At 50.1% G+C, this 18,984-nt stretch overlaps 1 protein-coding gene across 2 annotated transcripts in view; it reads right to left on the minus strand.

Annotated features, from left to right (window-relative positions):
- The window catches only part of IFT140 (intraflagellar transport 140), an 89,903-nt gene that overhangs the window by 60,037 nt on the left and 10,882 nt on the right, over window positions 1-18,984 (minus strand). For both annotated transcript variants that reach the window (XM_046665716.1, XM_046665715.1), the window contains exons 4-12: window positions 15,081-15,202; window positions 14,773-14,915; window positions 12,722-12,897; window positions 11,378-11,469; window positions 10,669-10,775; window positions 9,796-9,941; window positions 5,502-5,705; window positions 5,307-5,379; window positions 3,398-3,489 (exon numbers count right to left, since the gene is read on the minus strand). In XM_046665716.1, coding sequence (XP_046521672.1) covers window positions 3,398-3,489; window positions 5,307-5,379; window positions 5,502-5,705; window positions 9,796-9,941; window positions 10,669-10,775; window positions 11,378-11,469; window positions 12,722-12,897; window positions 14,773-14,915; window positions 15,081-15,202 — 1,155 coding nt within the window. The remainder of the gene's footprint in view (window positions 1-3,397; window positions 3,490-5,306; window positions 5,380-5,501; window positions 5,706-9,795; window positions 9,942-10,668; window positions 10,776-11,377; window positions 11,470-12,721; window positions 12,898-14,772; window positions 14,916-15,080; window positions 15,203-18,984) is intronic.

The following is an 18,984-nucleotide window of genomic DNA, read 5'->3' on the forward strand; positions in this document are numbered from 1 at the left end:
TTGAATACAGGATCAAAAGAAGAACCACAAGGGATGGCCAATGGGCCAAGGAGTGACCCCATTCATGACGCCAGAGCGCCCAGGGCAGAGGGTCCCAGCTCCTTTACTTGCCCTCTTCCTCTGCTGGCTCCTTGCTCACAGGGCCCCCAGGGTGTAAACCTGAACTCATCTTGCTCCTACACTGCTCCACGACCACCTTCACGTCGATGCATTCCAAATGCCCAAATCACTGCCTCAGAGCCCTGACCCAGCTCCTGACCTCCAGAACCCGTATTTCCAACGGGCTCTTGGCCATCTCTAAAGGATGTCCAGGACACCCCAAACCTGCTCTGCTTCTGTAGTTTCCATCTTAAGGCACCACGCTTAACCCAGACTCCCAAACTAGAAAGTTGGGGACATCCTCAGTCCCTCCCTCTCTGTCACCTCCTGCTATCCAACTGCTCACCAAGCCGCTCACTACCAACTCACTCTTCCCTCCACTCCGCTCAGGCCTCACCCCCGCCCTCGGACCTCTCCTGTGACATCTCCTGCCTGACTTCACTGCTCACCAGCTCCCCTGTCTTTGCCACTTGGTAGACATAGAGGTTATCGTCCAGGAGAAAACACCACAAAACCAGGAAAAATCAAACCCCAGCGCACCCTCACCTGGGCGTCAAAACCCACTGTGTCTTCAGGGGAAGGTCCTCCCCTTCCCTCCTGTGCTGTCCCCTCGGTTGCAGCCTCCATCAGGTCTGGGCCGCCAGCCCCTTCCTGGCTGTGGCCTCTGTGCTATGAGCCCTCGAGTGCTGGCCCTGTTCCCCCCATCCCCCGCTGCTCTGGTGCCCCGTGCCGCCTGGAAGGCAGGCCTAGAGGGAGTGGAAGGTATGCCACGGCGCCCCGTGTCCTCTCGTGGTGGACACAACGAGCAAGGACAAGCATGGTTCGTGTGTCTCCATCTGCAGAGCAGGGGTGGTCTGGAGACACACTCCCGCCTTCAAAGACAGGAGAGCCGCGCACCCGCACGTCCTCACACCGGCACTACCTCCTAGTCACCACCCACACAAGCCTTCCAGCTAGAAAGCCAACAACCAACGTCCAGCTCCAGCCCATCTGTCGTCAGGGGCCTGGCTGGCGGGCTCCTCAGACACCTCCATGTTTTCCAGCAGGCTGGGCTACCCTTCCCAGCCGACCCTCGTCCTTCCCGTTTCCCAGCACGCTCATACCTCCTTCCCAGCAGGCCATGCACCCTTTCCCAGTATGCCTCTCTGCCTTTCCCAGTAGGTCATTCACCTTTTCCCAGCATGTTGATAGCCCTTTCCCACCATGCTCATAGTTCCTTCCCAGCAGACCACTGCTCTTTCCCAGCATGCTCATAGCTCCTTCCCAGCAGGCCATTGCTCTTTGCCAGCATGCTCATAGCTCCTTCCCAGCAGGCCATTGCTCTTTGCCAGCATGCCTTTCTGCCTTTCCCAACAGGCCGTTCTTCCTTTCCCAGCAGGCTGTCGCCTCTTTCCAGCCCACCATTTGCCCCTTCCCAGCATGCTGTTCACCCCCTGCCCCACTGCAGTGCCCGCAGGTCATCTCTCTGCTGACACAGTTGCCTCCTTCATCTATCGGTAACACGGCCCTGCCCTGCCTGGGCCTCAGAGCCATGCCCCCATGCAACCAGGAAGGTGAGCTTTCTTTGCACAGGATGCCCTGCTGGGCTCTGGCTGCCTTGCATCCAGCCTCTCTGCCTCCCCTCCACCTCGAACAGGCTGAGGATCTCATGAGGCCAGCAGCTCCTTGGCCTGCACTTTCCCCCCGGAGGCCTCCCCTGTGGTACCTCCCACCCTAGTCCCGCTTTAGTGCACTCCTTCATTGTCTGAGCCCCTAGAAAGGAGAAGTCCAGGGCAGCTCCTCCAGGAACTCCCGAATGGGGCGGATGAGCAGCATGCAAGGGGCAAGGACATGTACCTGAGAAATCAAACACTGGATCCCAGAAAGAACTCAGAGCAGGATGCGGAAACCAGTAAGAGAAACTTCAAATAGATTAGAGTTGGGAAGGCCTGTAGGGGGAGCCCTCACCCCCCTCACACACTGTCAATTATAGCAAATAGGAACGGACAGGACACTTCCATCTCCGTGGGAAGTACAACTGCTTTACTACTGAGGGAAGATCTCTCCCCACCCAGCAACAGCCCAGCCGATGAGAAGCTGTTCCCGCCCTGATCGGTTCCTCTCCCCAGTGGACTCTCCTTTAGAGCAGCCCCTCCTCCTCTCCCTTTTTCTCCACAGAAGCAGCTCCCTCCTTTGTTCTCTGGATTCACCTGTTGCTCGCCACAGCATGCACATCCTGAATTGCAATTCTTTTGGCTATTCCCAAATAAACTCATTTTAAGAAAAAATATCAGGTAAATTTGCTTTTTAAGTTTGACAAGGACAAAGCAGTTGCACTGAGAGCTAAAAGCAGGCCGCTGACAGGCATTCTCAACCTGACCCAGAACACTGCTACGTGGACTGGGCTGAATGGTGGCCCCTAAAAGATACGTCCACCTGGAACCTGTGAACATGACCTAATTTGGAAAAAGGGTCTTTGCAGATGTAATTAAGTTAACGATCTCAAGAGAAGACCATGCTGGATTAGGGTGGGCCCTACATCCAAGGACAAGTGTCCTCATAAGACACAGAAGAGAGACACAGATACAGGGAGAAGGCCACAAGAAGATGGAGGCGGAGACCAGGGTGATGTGTCCACAAGTCAAGGAATGTCAAGGATTGCCAGCAGCCACCAGAAGCTAGAAGAATTCTCCCTCAGAGCCTCAGAAGAAGCCAAACCTGCCCACATCTGGACTTTGGACTTTTGGCCTCCTGAACTGTCAGAAGGTAAATTTCTATTGTTTTAAGCCACTCAGTTTGTGGTAATTTGTTACGGCAGGCTCAGGAAACTAATACACCACGTCAGCCTCCAGGTTCCAGCAAGTATGTGTGAGATGTGGGCAGGCAAGGGTTTCCTTACTCCACACCACCAGGAGGGAACAGAAGGTACGCATTACTCCCGTCCTGGCCTCACCCTCAGACACATCCAGGGAAAGGCCTGTCCAAAGATACTATGTCCTGAACTGATGGCCCCCAAACCCTCAAGATGCACAGCAAACATTTCCTCCCATTTCACAATTCCACGTACTCAAGGTCTAGTGATCTAGTCCTTTTCACTGCAAAATGTCCCTGTCCTACCTCCCAATTTCTGAAGTCACAACAGTCGCAGATGGAGCAGCTATCCCAGAATCCATTTTTACAACCCAGCACTTGTCGGGGGAATCTCATCTGGTTGGCTGAAGTCAATAATCAGGCTCTGGCTCATTTAAAGATGACATTTTAAACTCTGCTCTACTCGTCTGTATTGTCACAGCCCACTTGCTCTAGAACAGCGATTTACCTGCCAGGTTCGAACTTGAACTCGGTTTGGCTCCACTGTATAAACGCTTTCTTCGTGCATTGCTAACACTGGAGACTCACACAGGAAAGTACCTAAAAGGAAAGATGAACATGACGACAGCAGCAGCTAATCTTTCATGCTTCCTCAGAATTTAAGAAGCACCACCACACATATTCCCTAATTCGCTTGGGCCTTCACAGCAGCTTTGTGAGGGATGTGTTTTTTGCATCTTGCAGATGAGGAAAGCAAGACTCTGAAGCACGAGGAACTACCCAAGGCCACAGCTAGCAGTGACAGTTCGTGCAGGCTCCAGGCCTGGTGGAGGGACTCAGTGCTGGGCTCCCTGCCCTGCACCACCCACTAGTGGTGTCTCCTCTTTTCTCCCATCTGGTAGCTGGTACTTTCCGCAGCACAGCATCTGTGATGGCACAATTGTTTAAGCACATGTCTGCTAATCTTAGGTGAAACTGTGGAGGCCATTAGCCCTAGGCTCTGTCTCTAGACAGGTTCTTATCTAGTTAGAGAGATGATGACACACACAAAACAGAAAATATCTTAGCACCTGCTATGCTGTCCTATTGGAGGGATAAGAAGTTCATCATTGTCCTTAAGGGGTCTACACTAGAAGAGACGTGAATTATCAGCAGAATACAAGGCAGAGTGGGAAAAGTGTTATAAGAGAACTTTAGGCCACAGAGTGTTAGAGGAGAAGAAAAGAGGGGATCACACGAGGGAGAGAGGTGATAACAAGTGGAGAAACATCCCCAGGGAGGGATGAGTGTTCACATGCACATGGGGGGATCACTCTTGGAACAGTGCAATGACAGGTCCTCCTGTGAGGTGTGAGGGCTGAGGTCAGGACGGGTATAGGTAAGAATTGTGCAGAAAGAGAGCTAACTGAGAAGCATGTCCTGATGGCACTGTGGTCGGCTGGAAGATGTCCCCCAAAGCCAAGAGGTCCTAATCCCTGGAACCAATGAATATTAGCTTATACGGCCCAAGATGTGAAAGTCTTCAGATGGGGAGATGACCCTGGATTAACCAGGTGGGCCCTAAATGCAATCACAAGTGTCCCTACAAGAGGGAGGTAGATTTCAGAGAGGAACAATGTGACAATGGAGGGAGAGATTGGAATGATGTGACCCCAAGACAAGGATTGCCAGCAGCCACTAAAAGCTGGGAGAAGCAAGGAACAGATTCCTCCCTGGAGCTCTGGAGGGAGTGCAGCCTCGGTGCTGCCCTGCTTTTGGCCCAGTGAAACTGATTTTGGACTTCTAGCCTCTACATCTGTGAAAGAATAAATCTCTGTTTAAGCCACTCGGTTTGTGGCCACCATCACAGCAGCCCCTGGTCACTCATGCAGGCATGTGCTGAAGAGCGGAGGATAAAGGCTGCCCAGTGAAAGACAGTTGGTGAGATGGATGGGACATAGAGGGGTGTCTGAGACCGACGGAGCATCTCTGACAACCCACCCTGAAATTTTCAGACAGAGGCTGACCTTGGTCAGGACACCAGGGGACTTGCTGCTCTGAGTGGTCTGGAACCAGCTCACAATCAAGTATGTGGCAACCCCCTTCCCTGGAAAGAACTCTGGTTGTTCATACTTGTGTAGCCTTGCTTCTGAGCTGTTTTAACTGTGCTGGAGCCCAGCGGGGCTTGCTGACCCCAGATCTGGCTGCAGTTCTCAACCACCCTGACTGGGCTTCTATTAATAGTGTGTGGCGCTGGCAGCATGGGGCCAGAGCTGCAGCACCGACTCTGGAAACGCAGGTACGGGCGTGCGAACTGAGGCAGGGTCTCCTTGTAGCCCTGTGCCAGCCCCTGCCCACACCACAGGCACCAGCACGCCCATTAATGGGGAGAAAATAAAGCAGGGGCTGAGTTCTCTCTGGGCGCAGAAGACTCCCACCTGCATTTCGTAACGCGGCTCCAGAAGGCTCAAAGATCACCACCTGTTTCCCATTCCAGACGGCAACTGCGTCCTAAGAAGAATCACAGGAATTAAACAGCAGCCCCTGTAGTCCTGAAGGACCCTAACAACTGACCAGCTCTGTAGTCCCCACTGAAGACCCCGACTGACCCCACGGGTCACCCTCACAGTCACCTTGGTGGCAAACACTCCGCTGACATGCATGTCCGTGCGTAGGCTGTGCGTCACGCCAGTGGACAGGAAGGCCACACTGAGTAAGCTCGGGGAGATCTGCACCACGGCCACTTGCTGGTGGAGGTGCGCTGACATGGCCTGCTCGCTGAGGACCACCACAGAGCTGATGTTGTTCACTGCCAGAAGGTTCCTCCTGGAGCCCCACTGCATTTCCACGTCGGGGAGAAAGAACCAGAAGTGTGAGCAAAGGAGAAGAGAGATACAGCCAGGAAAGTGTTACAATCACGAGAATTCATAAACAGTTTTCCAGCACTATTTCTTCTTAGTTACTGACACTCAAGAGTTGCGATGCAGGGGCTGGCCTGGTGGCGCAGCAGTTAAGTGCACACATTCTGCTTCTCGGTGGCCCGGGGTTCGCCAGTTCGGATCCTGGGTGCAAACATGGCACTGTTTGGCAAGCCATGCTGTGGCAGGCGTCCCACATATAAAGTAGAGGAAGATGGGCACGGATGTTAGCTCAGGGCCAGCCTTCCTCAGCAAAAAGAAGAGGATTGGCAGTAGTTAACTCAGGGCTAACCTTCCTCAAAACAAAAACAAAAACAAAAAACAAAGAAAGAGTTGCAATGCAGTGAGTAGATAGTTGTATGGCTGGCTGTTTTAGCTCACATCTGTGCTAAAAGGTTGAGCATCTTCTAGAATGTACTTTTCTGATATTAATTTAGGGATGTTTGTTTTTTATAAATGGACAGCAAGTTTACCCAATATATTAAATTAGCCAGCATTCCTCTGGTGACGTCAAATGCCACTTTCACAATTTCATATTAAACTTCCAAATCTATACAAATCTGTTTCTGGATTTCCTACTCCACTCCGCTGACAGATTTATCCATTCCTGAGTAAGCATGCACTGTTTTAATTGCTATAGTTTTGAGATATATTCTGGTATAGGATATAGAAAAGTTCTGACTCTTTATGAACTTTTTTCTTGGCTGTTTGCTCTCCCAGATGAATTTAGAATTATCGTGTTGAATTCTCCCAGAGGAAAAAAGGCCATTATTTTTACTGGATATACATATAATTTGTAGCTTTACTTGGGAAGAAATGACACTTTTACATGAGTGAGGCTTCTCTTTGAAGATCACGGTGTGTCTCACCACTGACTCAGTTTTCTCCATGTCCTCTAGGACAGTGGGAGGCTCGCACTGTTAGTTAAGCTTCTCCTGTGAGCAGTGAGGCTGCAGGCCTTCCTCACGCATTCTACTGACCACTCTTAGGTCGACGACCTGCACTCCCCATCAGAGTTTCCAAGGAAATTCTTAATATTTTTTTTAATAAATGTGAGTTTTCTTCAAGATGTCTTTTATTCTAAGACATCACTAAAGGTAAGATGAGCCATCAATTTAAAATAACAGCTTTCCATGTAAAGATCCCTTCTTCCACAAAAAAGCAAAAACAGCACTTCAAACGTCCCTATCGACTGGAAGAGCTGCATGCCAACTTCAGTACGAAAATGAAGACAACAATATGCATTGAGAATCAGGACAACAGGGTGTAAAACCCTTTACAGCCTCCACAGTGAACCCTGACCCAGCTCAGCCTTCCTTCAGTTCTAGGCTGCTTGCTGTCCATTGCCCAGTTTGAAATAAGATTTTATGTACTCAAACTTGTCACTCTCTGCTTTTGCAACTGTTTTTATTATTTCAAATCCAAGAAAGTTATACTTTCTCTAAAGATCTGATAATATTCTATGCTATTTTTAGCAGTTATTCTGACAATTTAAAAAATATTTAACTCAATTCATCTAGAAACTATTGTTATATACAGCCGGAGATGAGGACCTAAAAGTAATTCCCCAAATTGCTTCAAGGTAACCCTAAACTATTTACTACAAAAATTTCCTTTCCTAATTACTATAGGATTAAGTAAATGTTATCCTGCGAGCTTTACACAGAGCAGACCTGAGGACAACTTCCAGGACAGCAGGGTGAGGAGCCCCAAGGACATAACAGGCATAACTGGTAGAAATTATGAAAAAACCCACCACCTAATGCTCTGGAAATTGGGCATAAAGCAAATGAAGAAAAACTGACTCAAGAAAGACCACTAAAGCTGTTAAGAACAATGGAGTCTGTGGCACCCGAGCCACTATGCTCCCTCCCTCCTGTCTCCCCGCTCAGTGTGACGAAGCTCCACCTGGGCCAGTGTGGCCAAGAAGCCAGGGCTCCCTCTCCTCCGCTGAGCCAAGGGCTACAGCATCTCCCTGGAGGGGCTGGCCACCAGCATTTCTCGTTCCCCCAGGTGTGTTGCAGAGGCCAACGTCAGGTGAGAGAGGCCAACGCCAGGTGAGAGAGGCCAACGCCAGGTGAGAGAGGCCAACACCAGGTGAGAGAGGCCAACACCAGGTGAGAGGCCAACTGCCGGGACAGAGGCAGGAGCTCCCTCCTTCCCCAGGCCCTGCTTACAGGGTGGAGGCTCTACCTTGGATGTGGCAGCCTGAGAACACTGGGCCCCATGCCCTTGCCCCAGCTTGCTCACGGTGCAAAGGCTCCAGGCTGAGAGAGGCAATCTGAGAAGACTGCGCCCAGCTCCCTGTTCATAAGGCAGCTGTCACTGGAGAGAAGCTGTCCCTACTGCCAAGCTCTGGAGCAGGGATTCCGAGATTTTGTTCCCCACAGGGAAAGGCAAGAACAGAGAGCTCCAAAGCGTTCCAAAGGAAGTGACTTCATTTGAAACAGAATGTGGGTGAGCTCAAGCCTGAGGACGCTCTTGAAAACAGTGGAGGTTTTGGTGGTGAGAATTACGAGGGGACTGGTAGCTTCATGAGAGTGATAAGTTCAAGGGCAGGTCAGACAGTTTACTAGTGAGAACCAGGGAAAGAGACACCTTAGAGGAGCCTTCCTGGGGTCAGAACAAACCTCAGACATTGGACACAAAGACCACCCCTGCCCAAATTTAATGGGACCACACTGTGGAGCAACTGATGCCCCACGGTGTAGTCAAAATGAAAGAGCCATCAGCCAGCAGTTGGGGGAGCCTAACACTGTGATACTAGCCACGGCGGCAGAGAGCTTAACAGACAGACCAGGGGAAGGGCAGTCAGAGAGAGCCCCCCACAACCACAGGTGTCCCAGGGTGACCGTGCACACGCCCAGGCTGGGTCCTCTGAGGAGCAGCATCAGAGGCTCCACACTGCAGAGGAAACAGGTCACTACAATGGTCCAGCCAGTCACTAAACAAACAAACAGGCTAACGACAGCAACAAGCCCTGGGGGTAAGTGGGGCAGGAGGCTTGGTACCGCAGAGTTGACACAATATTTTACCTAAAATGTTCAGTTTGCAGCAAAAAATTAAGAACCACGCAAAAGAGGAGAATACGACCCACATCCAGGGAAAAAGGCAGGCAAGAGAAACTGGCACAAGAAGACCCAGATGTCGGACTTAACAGACCAAGCCTTCAAAGGAGCCACCATGAAGACGTTCAAAGAACTAGAGGAAACTGCATTTAAAGAAGGGCAGGATGGTGAGATGCAATGTCTCACCAAACACAGTCTATCGACAAAGAGGCGGAAATTATAAAAAAAGAACCGAATGTCCAAGAGAATGAAAACATATGTCCACAAAAAAACTTGTACACCTATGTTCACAGCAGCATTATTCATAATAGTCCAAAAGTGGAAACAACCCACATGCCCATCAATGGAAAAAAGGATAAACAAATATGGTCCATCTGCACAACGGAATACTACTCAGCCATGAAAAGGAATGGAGCTCTGACACACACTACAACATGGATGAGCCTTGAAAACATCATGCTCAGTGAAAGAAGCCAGACACAAAAGTCTGCATATTGTATGATTCCACTGCTATGAAATGTGGAGAAGAGGCGAATCCAGAGAGACAGAAAGTAGATGAGTGGTGCCAGGGGTTGGGGGAGGTGGGAGTGACTGCTAATGGGTGCAGATTTCCTCTGGGGTGATGACAATGTTCTAAAGTTTATTGCGATGGTTGCAAAACTCGGTGAATATACTAAAAACCATTTGGTATGTTATATATCTCAGTAAAGCTGTTTTGAAGATAAAGGGATGAATACACAGATAAGAGACAGATATAGATCACTGCAGATCCACAGCCCTTATTTGCAATTCTGAAATCCAAAGGCCTTCAGAAATATTTTATTGTTATTTTTATATAGTCTTAAGCAGAATAACTGACAAAAACAGAATCAAAGCGAATTACGTCCTCCACTTTTGCAGGACAGAGAGGGAGTGCGTCCAACGCCTTTGCAGAGCTGTACCTTTATCTGTGTGATGTTTCCTTCAAGCTCAGTAGGGGTTTGAAGGGTCCACCTGTCTTTGCCCTCCACCCCTCGGCTGCTCGGGGGGCTGGGCACTTTTCTCCACATGGCTACTCTCCCTTTATCAGTACCCGCTGCCAGAAGACCTACAGGTAAAAACAAAGGTCACATGAGTTGAGTTGAAAAGGGACAGAACAGCAGCAAGCTCCCTTCTCTGACCACCACGTCTAGAACACCAGCCTATGGGCCCTCCCCTCAGTAGCTCTCCCGCTTCCCACCAGGCTGGAGAGTTTGCAGGAATTTACTGCTCCCTGGCCAGACAGTGCACATGTTGGGTCCTGTTGGCACCGTCCTCTCTGGTTTCTCTCTGTCTGCCATGAGAACAGGGCCTGTCCGCCTGGTCAGTGCTGCTTCCCCAGTGTTAGGACAGCATGTAGCATCCCGCAGACATAACATAAATGTGCTCTGGCTTATCCCCTCTTTCTGTCCTGCACACATGCGTGGACACACATATACACGCACATACATACCTACGTGCGTGTGTGTATTATATACGTATACATATACACATATATATACATACATACTTTCAAAAAAATATTCCCACGCTATCTTTTTCTCTGGGTTTCAGGAGGAAACAGATCAACTGCATACAGTAGGTTGGTCACACTTTTGACCAAACCCCTTGACCCTCATGTGGGATAACAAAGCTTTACTGTCGCTTGCTTGTTCTTGACTGACTTTTCTCAAATGACTGACATAGTTACAATTGATGTACATTCTTTGAATAGCCACTGTCATCATTTTGCAGCCCACAGAGCAAAGCTTGAGGTTGGTTCTTTTTGTCTCTTATGCCAGCCCAAGAAGCCTCACCTTTGACTTTACAGTAAGAAACACAGTTTATATTCTCTCCTTTTTCAAAACCAAACTTCTCCTCTGGACTCAGCACATAATTCTCTCCTCGTTCTAAGTCCCAGAATCTACAAGGGAAGAAGGAGGCCCCATTGAGGGGACTGCGTTAGTGCATTTCCCTCCGCTCTGAGGGTCTTGTTCAACTCGCAGAACAAACTTTAAAGATCAGGAAAAGACACGGCCCTTTGGACTCTGCTATAAAAAGCATGCCGTCATTACATTTAGACCGTTTTTTATGCCCTGTTCATAATCAAAGGGGGTTGTTCTTAATAAAAGATGGTTCATGCATGACACCAGATCACAACGAGAACAACGAACTTCAACCACAAGCAACAACATGGGAGAACCCCTCAACACCACGCAGAGCTAGAGCAGCTAGACACAACAGAACTTTACACGTGATTCCATCTATACCACGCTCAAAAAGACCAGGCAAAAGGATTCCACAGGCAGACACTAGGACGGGGCTAGCCCTGTGCGGTGGGCGGGACACTGCAGTCTTGGGGTGTTTTGTTCTTCAGTCTCAGAGCTGGTTATGTGGATGTGTCCAATTTGTGAAAAGCGATCACAATTTGTGTATTTTTCTGTATGTATGTTACACTCCAATAAAGCATTCACTCAGAAGAGGCTGAATTGTAATCAGGGTGTTCCCTGCAGAGTGGGCTCTCACCTGAGGACTGCTTCCCCCACGGCGGTCACAAGAAGGCTGCCTTCAATCAAAGCGATGTCTGCCCGGTGACCTGTTTTCCCACTCAACTTGACCTGGATAACGACAAACAACCCAAAAGAAGCATGCGGCTCCTGCCAAGACCACGTGTCCCTGTGCGTGAGCCTGGAATCTCTGGTCTGCAGTGACATCATGGAGACTCACCAAGTGGAGGGAGAGGAAGTGCAGGGCGAATATGGACACTTGGGAAGGCATCCCCAGCTTTCCATGATGCCCGGGCTGAAGCCAACAACTACTTGGGCACATTAGAGAGTTAATAACAGCGGCTGCTGAGCACGTGGTGACCACCAAGCGGAGCGAGAGAGCTGAGTTCAGACACGACCTCGCCCTCCAAGGCAGGTGCGACACTGGTTTGCAGAGAACAAACCAGACCAGGGCCCATCAGCCAGTGAGTGGCTCAGGGGGGATTTGAATCCAGGTACACATGACTCGGTGACCATGTTTTCAACCACTGTGCTAGACAGAGGATGCATAAATGACCAAATAAACACTGACTTACCGAAAAACCAATCAGCTCCTGAATCTGTAAGAGTATCTTTAGGGAAAGTTCAGAGTTCTCTGGGGAACATGGAATCCTATGATATAAACCAAGAACCTAGCAAGAGGGCAGCTATGAGCAGCCTCCTGGGGAGCTGCACCCGCTGCATCACCAACAACCAACATGGGAGCAAGCTGCACCCCGACACCTTCGCAGTGTCCTCCTATCAGTGAGGGCCAGGGTTGATGTGCAAGGCACCTTCGAGGATGTCACGGTGTTTCTCAGTAGCCACAGTAAAACATCTGCTACCCAAGAAGGGTGACTGTTGCACACCCCCCCCCTTGGTGGTGGCACGTGTGGGCCAGCAGCAGCTGTGACAGAATGAACTCAGGTGACAATTCCCCAGGGCTCTCAGATGGCATGGGAGCCTCCTCCAAATCCCTGTCTGCACACACCTGGGAAACAGAATCATGGCCCCTGCCCCACTTATTTCTACTGTGAAGGTCGAAGGAGCTGCTGCAAGGGGCGCAGTCATTCTGTCACATTCCGGCCTACAGGCTGCGAGTCCACCAACGGCGGGGGCACAGGCCTGAGCAAGCCCAGGCTCCCCTACACCCTGTCCAAGGACCCAGAAAGTCTCCTTCGCTTTGCATTTCCCTCCCCTGTGACCTGAAGGTCGCATAAGAAATAATGGTATCAAACAGCTCTGTGAGTGGCCACGAGACACAGATTTGCTAAACAAAAACAAAAGGCTGGTGAAACCAGCTTGGAGAGTACCTGGCCGGCGCTCTCTCCCCGACCCTGCCCACCTTCATCACTTCCTCCGCTTCGCCCTCGGGAGTCACCAAGTACAGGGACAGCAGCAGGTTTTCCGTGACCACCACCAGCGCCTCCCTTTTCTCGATGTAGAACAGCGTCTGGATGGAGCTCTCTGTGGACGCCACCCGGGTGGTCTCGCCTTTCTCATCCACATAGTGCACTGTCCCTGAGGGCAGAGGGGGTCAGTCCACCAGGCGGCTCGATGCCCACCAGCAGCCATTTCTATTACTTAAGGACAGTTTCAAAATAAACATCTTTGTTATAAAAATTTACAAGTAAAACATTTAAAAAACATCTGCATGTAACCTCACAGGCTACTGTCTCCGAGGTAAGTGCCATCTCACTGCTTGAGATCAGCCTTGACTTGTGCTGTCTCCGCTGATCCGATTCTCCCTCCACGACTGACCCCGAGGCTTCTAACCTTCACACTGACGACACCCCTGATTCGCCCCTTGAAACGCTGTGTTCATCTTGGTCCACTAACAGGAGGCACACATCTATCATCACATGTGGAGGCCCTGAGTTAGGACCCCTCACTGCAGCCGCCACTTGGTCCCCTCTGTCCTGTGTGTCACTGGTCGGCGTCTGGCACTCTCGCACTCCACAGGCCCTGTCTAAGCGGCAGCCCCTCCAACCTGGAGCCCTTGGTCTGCTCTGCCCTGGAACCTGCCGGCCCCTCCTCCGCCTCCAGGTTCCTCTTTCAGGCCTCTGAACTCAGAGGGCGGGACCTCCTGCGAGTTCTCAGGAATCTGGTCTGCTTCTGCTGCTCTCAGGGGTCTCCTCACCCTCCCGGTCTCTCTCCTCTGAGTCCCAGTGGATGTCCTGGGTTCTTGGGAAACTAAAGAGTTCGAGGCTCTCTAGAGGCTGATGGTAACAACAATGAGCATGGACTCAGCCCGGGCCTGTGGCAGGCTGTGTGTTGAGCTCTTCCATGTATTAACTCAGCTAATGCTTCCTGCGAGCTCCTGAGGCAAGTGCTCTTAACTGTCCCACTTTACATATTAGGATGCTGAGGCACAAAGACATAGGGTAATCCCCCTCTGAAGCCCACAGTTCCTGAGGGGCAGGACGGGCACACTCCAGCACCGCCGCACACCCCTCTTCCAGTCGGCCAACATCATCAACACGCTGTTTCTCGGCTCTCCCTCCTGGGGGCACCCTGCGCTGGCATCTCCCCTGCCTGCACCCCTGCAGCACCAGGCCCACTTGCATCCCTGCTGGGACGTCCTCACGTTCCCCTCCATGGGCTCTGTCTCTTTCTCCCCTGAAATGAACGGCATCTCTATTTTCAAAGGGACAGAAGCTCCCAGCCGTGTCCAGCTTTTGCCTGCTCTCTTCTTCCCGTCAAGGTTACTCTGTGTGGTGACACAGCCTCCTGGAACCTCTCACCTTCGTGCGGCCTCACTTCCTCAGTCTCTTTCTCGAAGCAGACACACACTTGTGAAGGTCTGATGTGAGTGGGAAGGATTTTTTTCTCTTAACTGCATATGCATTTATCAGCTATCGCTGGAGCAGCCTGTCTCACTACTCACACTAAAGAGGAGCTGGGTTAAAATCAAGACAGATGGTGCACAACGCTGACCACCCATGAAGGCTGGCTGGTGACTGGAGGCTGGAAGCAAACCCACCACATCCTGCCCACACTCCACCCCAGAGCTTAGCCAAGCACCCGGCACGTAAGCGGTGCTTTGTAACCACACAGACTGAACGGCGGGAGGCCAACGGGAGAATCCCGTCGAGACCGTCATTCTGCCTGGCGCTGCGCACACAGTGAGCAGTCAGGATATAACTGCTGAGCGGCAGCTTCATCGTGAAACCCTTCAGACACAAATAAAGCTCAATTCGTCTCTATCAGAAGAAAGTGAAGCCATTCTTTGAACACTGGATAAATAACTGTAAGAGGCCAGCTTAAGTACCCCTCTCAGACTGGCACACGTACAGCCTATTGTTTTAAGCAGAAACACCACCTATTCATTTAGAATCCTTACCAGACACCCTTAAAACACTTCAATGTCCTAGAATCCCAACCTAAGCTTCTCACCATCCATCAAGCTGACAAAAAATGACAGCCCCTCTTGAGATCCCATTTTCAAGAAATTTCCAAAGCCGCTTTTCCTCCAGTTAAACATGTCCAGGGCTTTCTCATCGCCGCTCACAGCCGCCTTTGCAAGCTGAACGAGGTCCCTGGAAACAAACGTGACACGGGAAGTCAGCATTCCTCGCTGCTCCTTGTAGCACAGTGTTGTCCCCGCAGGTATGCCCGAGTTGCTGATGGCGATGAGCCCTCCGGTGGCAGGAAGAGCCACGTCTGTGCCCCCGAGCGGCCCCCAAGGGTGAGCTCGTACTTACTCGCCAGGAGGGGACAGCCGGAAGATGCAGTGAGTTAGGTGTTTTCCATACTCGTGTCTCAGCAGGGGGGTCCCTTGGACTCGACCCCTTTGGTCCAACCTCCATAAGAGCAGGACACCAAGCTGGAAAACCCAACACACATGTGGAGGAAACATATTCTTACAGAGCGACTGGCTGTGTAATAGGACATACGCTTATTCTTTTTCTTGGAAAATTATGAAACTACTATGTCTGCACTGTGAAAAATCCAAACAAGGAGCAAACCTCTTCCAGGGGCCCCTCATCCTTACTCCCTGGAGACAACAAATGTCACACAAACAGTTTTTAAAACAGACTTTTAATTTTTGTAAAGATTCAGATTTATGGAAAAGTTGTAAAGACAGTTCATAGACGTCCCATACCCCACACCTGGTTCTCCTATTATTAGAGCTTACGTTAATGTGGTATGTTTCTCAGAATCAGTACTGATATATTATATTAACTAAAGTAGGTACTTTATTTGCATTTCCTCGTTTTTTTCCTAAGGCCCTTTTTCTGCCCCAGGACCCTTCTAGGACCCACAGGACACTTGCTCATCGCGTCTCCTTAGGCTGCTCTGGGCTGGGACAGCCTCAGACTCTCCAGTTTTTGATGGCCTTGAGCACTGTTAAGGGATTTTGTAGACTGTCCCTCTACTAGGATTTGTCTCTTTTTCTCATCGTTGACTGGGGTGTGGGTTTGGGAGAAGAGCACAGAGCTCAAGTGCCTTTCGAGTCATAGCATAGCAGCTCCACGTTCTCAACGTGCTGACCCTATTCTCCTGGCTGAGGGCATGTCTGTTAGGTGTCTCCACTGTCAAGGTCCTCTTTTTCCCCCGTTCCATCCTGTACTGTTTGGAAGGAAGTCACTATGCACGGCTCACTCCTAGGGAGGGGAGTTATGTCTTACCTCCTTGAGCCTGGAGCAAACTCTCTGGGACTCTTCAGCACAGGAGATTTGTCGTTCTCCCCATCTACTTATTTGTTCAATCACAGATTTACAGCAGTATGGGCCCATGGATATTTTCTACCTTGGGTTATGATCCAATACACTTTACTTTCTCGCTCCAATTGTTCCAGCTTTGGCCATTGGGAGCTCTCTCGGCTGGCTCCTGAGTCCCTTTGACACACCCCGTCACTGCGGGTTTTGTGAGCACCTCCTTACTTTCTTGCACTATGGAGTCTCCGGGCTCACTGTCCTGCCCCAGTCCTAGAATCAGCCATTTCTCCAAGGAGCCCTATTTCCTTTTATTGGAGGAAGCCAATAGAAACTAGGATGTGGGTACTAGGTGTACCATATGTTCAATTTTAAAGTCATTAACGTCTCAAATTAATGGCACAGACTAGTCCTAGAGAAGTTCAAATCGAGGAGGAGCTGACTCCATCCTAGAGAAGTTCAAATCGAGGAGGAGCCGACGCCATCAGAATCGGTCCAGGATGGCTTTGTGATTGGGGAGGATGTTTTCAAGGCTCCCTTGCTTTGATGCCTGAGCATCCCTCAGGCATGTTTCCTGCTCAAGGTCTGCCTCCCACCCTTCCTTCATTCCACACTGAGTCCAATATCCCCACTTGCTGGGGAATATCGCTTTATTGTACAGAGGAATATAATCTTCAAATAACGTTGGCCTTAAAAGCAACTTATATGGGGTTGGCCCAGTGGCGCAGCGGTTAAGTGCGCACGTTCTGCTTTGGTGGCCCAGGGTTCACTGGTTCAGATCCTGGGTGCCATCACCGCTTGGCACACCATGCTGTGGCAGGCGTCCCACATATAAAGCAGAGGAAGATGGGTACTGATGTTAGCTCAGGGCCAGTCTTCCTCAGCAAAAAGAGGAGGATTGGCAGCAGTTAGCTCAGGGCTAATCTTCCTCAAAAAATAAATAAATAAAAGCAATTTATGTAGTAAATCTCCAAGAAAAATTCTGTAAGATTGACCATAATATGTAACATATGAGTGTACATATAATATGAAAAGTACATATTACCAAATGGATTCTTCTTGACTTTGCCAGCTTTATGAAGAATCAAAACATTGTTGGTTCCTTTCTGTTTAGTGATTCTTTTATTGTGTGTGTATGCGTGTGAGGAAGACTGGCCCTGAGCTACCATCTGTTGCCAATCTTCCTCTTTTTGCTTGAGGAAAATTGTTGCTGAGCTAACGTCCACGCCAATCTTCCTCTATTTTATGTGTGATGCTGCCACAGTGCGGCTTGACGAGTGGTGCTAGGACTACGCCCAGGATCCAAACGTGTGAACCCTGGGCTGCCAAAGCAGAGCGTGCAGACTTAACCACTACGCCATCAGGCTGGCCCAAGTGATTCTTTTTTAAGTAACATTTTTAAAATAATGCTTGCATAGTGAAAAACACACACTACCAGCCTCCTCCCTAGAGAACCACTACAGCAGGATCCTGTGCGTTTGACAGGTTTTTTTTCCCTGCTTTTTCTCCCCAAATCCCCCCAGTACATAGTTGTATATTTTAGCTGTGGGTCCTTCTAGTTGTGGCATGTGGGACGCTGCCTCGGTGTGGCCTGACAAGAGGTGCCATGTCCACGCCCAGGATTCGAACCAGTGAAACCCCAGGCTGCCCAAAAAGAATGTGTGAACTTAACCACTTGGCCATGGGGCCGATCCCCTGTGACTGACAGTTTTATACACACACAGCCTCTGTAGAGAAGGTCTTCTGTCCTGCCCTTCAAATGCAATCATCCAGGGGCCGGCTCCATGGCCGTGTGGTTAAGTTCACGTGCTCCACTGCGGCGGCCCAGGGTTCGGATCCTGGGCGCGGACATGGCACTGCTCGTCAGGCCACGTTGAAGACAGCGTCCCACATCCCACAACTAGAAAGACATGCAGCTAGGATATACAACTGTGTACAGGGAGGGTTTGGGGAGACAAAGCAGAAAAAAAAAATATCTAAAACAAATGCAATCATCCAGTACTCATTTTTTTAACATAATAACTGATTTTACAGAGATCTTGATTAGTGCACACAAGCTTCTAGCTGGGAGCTCAACCAGGTTCCTGAATATAATCACAACATACTTAGCATGTCCAGATTTCTAGGCTGCTGCTTTAGGGAAGAAGTTGTGTGATGCAAATGTTCAGAGCCCCGTACCTGTGGAACAGTGATTTCTGCGCAGTCAGATGACCGCGTACCCCTTATTCTGACAGAGGGACATACGCAGCCCCCCAGCACCCCCTCCACTGACTCACAAGGAGGGGAAGCCACAGGATGCAATCAGTCAAATGTGTCCTCTCAGGTTTCTGGCTAACCAGGTAGAAATGTGAACATGAAGTGCCAGACTTAGAGATGAACTCTGAGGTGTCCCGTCTCCTTCGTGGCAGCCTCCTGCTTCTCCTCCTCAATTGTAAACTTTTTTGTTTTTGAGGAGGATTAGCCCTGACCTATCTGCTGCCAACCCTCCTCTTTTTGCTGAGGAAGACTGGCCCTGAGCTAACATCCATGCCCATCTTCCTCTACTCTATATGTGGGACGCCTACCACAGCATGGCTTGCCAAGCAGCACCATGTCCGCATGGGGGATCCGAACCGGCGATCCCTGGGCCAATGAAGCGGAACGTGCGAACTTAACCAACGCACCACCAGGCCGGCCCCTCTAAACGTTTTTGCATCTCTCACTCCTCCTGCAGGGCACGTCCTTGTGTCCGGGGCTGTCTCTTTACCATTTGTCATTCCTTCCAAGTTACTTTATTCAACATAATCTTACACGGGAAGGCTCTAAAGAAAAGTTACCCCTAAAGTGAGAAATCAGCCCTATTTGTGAAGAGCAAGAGTTTAATGTATTAAGGGACTAATGTGAAGTTGGAGTGTCCTAGATATGATTGTCCGTGACATACTATCACTTCCAAGGACTGGTTAACGTGTTA

Source organism: Equus quagga, chromosome 7 (assembly GCF_021613505.1).
Source record: "Equus quagga isolate Etosha38 chromosome 7, UCLA_HA_Equagga_1.0, whole genome shotgun sequence".
Lineage (NCBI taxonomy): Eukaryota > Metazoa > Chordata > Mammalia > Perissodactyla > Equidae > Equus > Equus quagga.